The 2,500-nt window shown below is 39.5% G+C and overlaps 1 protein-coding gene across 1 annotated transcript in view; it reads left to right on the plus strand.

Annotated features, from left to right (window-relative positions):
• Positions 1-2,500, plus strand: part of akap6 (A kinase (PRKA) anchor protein 6) — a gene marked incomplete at both ends in the record, with an annotated part of 109,267 nt that overhangs the window by 34,568 nt on the left and 72,199 nt on the right. The window contains one exon of the mRNA XM_080414293.1: positions 1-154. This exon is cut by the window's left edge and continues 143 nt beyond it. Coding sequence (XP_080270419.1) covers positions 1-154 — 154 coding nt within the window. The remainder of the gene's footprint in view (positions 155-2,500) is intronic.

Here is a 2,500-nt window from a genome sequence, read left to right on the forward strand (position 1 = left end):
GAGCACTGACCGAGGCCGGGGGGCGGGGCATAATGTGCGGATGCGGTTCGCGGCGCCTCCCGTGGATGGACGAGGAACTGCGTCTCTGGTTCAACAGCTACTAGAGGACATTCAGCAAAAAGACAAAGACCCTGACATCTGGAAGAAGATAGAGGTAGGGAGAATGTAACTGCTTTTATTACAATTGACCCTTTGTCAAGTCCCGCCCCTGGTCCCACCCCTCTTCGTGCCCATTGGTTGCTGTTGCTTGGCTGGACAAAAATCCTCTCTCCATCCACTACCATTGAAAAAACAAAACAAAACACATGTTACTGTTAAAAGGAACTTCTCCGGTGCAGTATAGTGTCTGGGCATAACTTGTTTTTCCTCAAAAAGCAGGATAGTGTTTCAATTATTTTGCAAACTCATAAAGCATAAACAACCAGAAGGATGGACCAAGGTGGAAGGATCCTGCTGGTTGGTAGGTCAGGGACCAACCAGAAGGCTGACAATGGGTCAGTTCATTATATAAAATACTGTACAGTTACTCTTAATCATCTATAGTATATTGTTGTTGTCGGGTGAAAATGCGACACGTTTTGAGCTTGTAGATCTGCTATTTTTGCTACTTTTGTGTGACGTAGTGGAATGACAAAGTAGGGCATACATTTATGAAAAAACTTTGAAATATCTCCCTGATAGCAATGGTATAGGAAAATTACTATTATACCAGTATATATTACACAGTGAATTCTTCAGTGTTCATTTAACTTTTAATCACGTCTAATACATCTCTGACAAATTCACTTCAATTTACTTATGAGTGGAATAGCTCTCTTTTACCCATAGTGCTCTTTTACCCATAGTGCTTCAGTTCTGGAAATAGGAAGCAGATCAATTTTTTGCGTCGTTAATTTATCACCTCGAGCTGTAAAGGTCAGGTTTGATTGACAGGTGAGTTATTGATGAGGTGGGGGGTGGACTAATCAGTCATATCTGTGTCATATTGGATCAGCTGAAATGTCATCAGACTGGGAGGGGAAATCTATAGTCGTCCGTCTGTCTGTCTGTCTGTCTGTCTGTCTGTCTGTCTGTCCGTGGTATCTACATTTCTGTCTCTCAATTAATCCATCCTGTTTCCCTTTCTAATCTTTAATGTCATCAGCTAAATGACCAAAATATAAAATATTAACACAATTAGGAATGATCCTTTTAAGTTAATGGTATTTAAAGTGCATTATCAAAGTGTCTAAGCACATTGTACAATATAACATTAAAACATGTGAAAAATACAATATAACAAAATGTGTAAAAAGAAGTAAATGAAAATAAATATACAGTGCAGCGAATCGACATGGTTATAAATCATTAAGCCGGAGAATTTGGTTGAGGTATGTCAGGATAGGTTGTAGGACAATGAGGTGTGATTTTATTTTGAAGGCAGCATTTGTGATGGAGGTGGGACTGTCATTCATAAGGAATGGGCTGCAGTAGAATAACGCTCTGAACTAATTGAGCGTTCCAGGGATGGATAAGAAGCCAGATTCATGCATCGGAATTATAGGTAGACAGGTACTTTATTCATCCAACGCAGTGTGATACCAATGTGGTATCAGTGCGAGGGGCTTCTTTCTTTCTTTCTTTTTTTTTGTTTCCGGCAGGCTGTATAGAGTGTTTGTTCATTCACAGGCGTCTCCCTGTCTCTCCAGCTCTTTAATAAACAGAAAATACATTTTCAGGTATAGGTGACAAAATTTCAACCCATCAAGAGAGAGTACCCATTTATCAGTTTTATAGTGTTCCTGTTCCAATTTTGTCTGCTCATGTATTTGTGTCATCACTTCCAATTTAACTTGTTTAATCTGAATCCTAACTGAGTTCTCTATCCTGATTGGATAAAATTTGTATCCCGATCTGAAAATGCATTTTCTGTTTAATAAAGAACTGTTACTGAACAAACACTCTGTATCAATAAGTACTATCAGAATATAGAGCTTTTTAACACCAAAGAAAATCACTTACCCTACCTTTAACAGCATGTAATCATGGTGGAGGAGGCTGCTTAAGAAATGAGACGAAGAGACAGAAAGAGAGAAGGAGAGAGGGAGAGGGATTGAAAGGGGGATATAGAGAAGAGAGTATAGTGTCTGCATGGAGGGTGACTTTGACTTTGACCCTGAGAGTGTATTTATTTATTTACCCAGAGACACTTAGCTTTTTATTGAGAGAGATTAACGGCTTTACATGCCAGTGGGGAAAGGGGCCTTTGTCTTCCTGGAAAGAGAGCCACAATGGAAACACGTTTTCTTTTAACATTTTTCATTGTGTTATCCTTTGACTTTTTCCAAGGAACATGCATTTGTTGTATGCTCTGTAACCGTTATGCATTTTTCTCATGTCAAATAAACTAAATAAAATCAGTGTCAATGTAATGGGAGTAGTGATGACAACAACCTCTGCTTTGTAGCAGAGGCTAAGCACTGGCCACTGTTGCATGGTGCGTATAGCGATGGTGCAGCGG

Source organism: Gymnoscopelus braueri (assembly GCF_963280865.1).
Source record: "Gymnoscopelus braueri genome assembly, chromosome: 19".
NCBI classification, from domain to species: Eukaryota; Metazoa; Chordata; class Actinopteri; order Myctophiformes; family Myctophidae; genus Gymnoscopelus; species Gymnoscopelus braueri.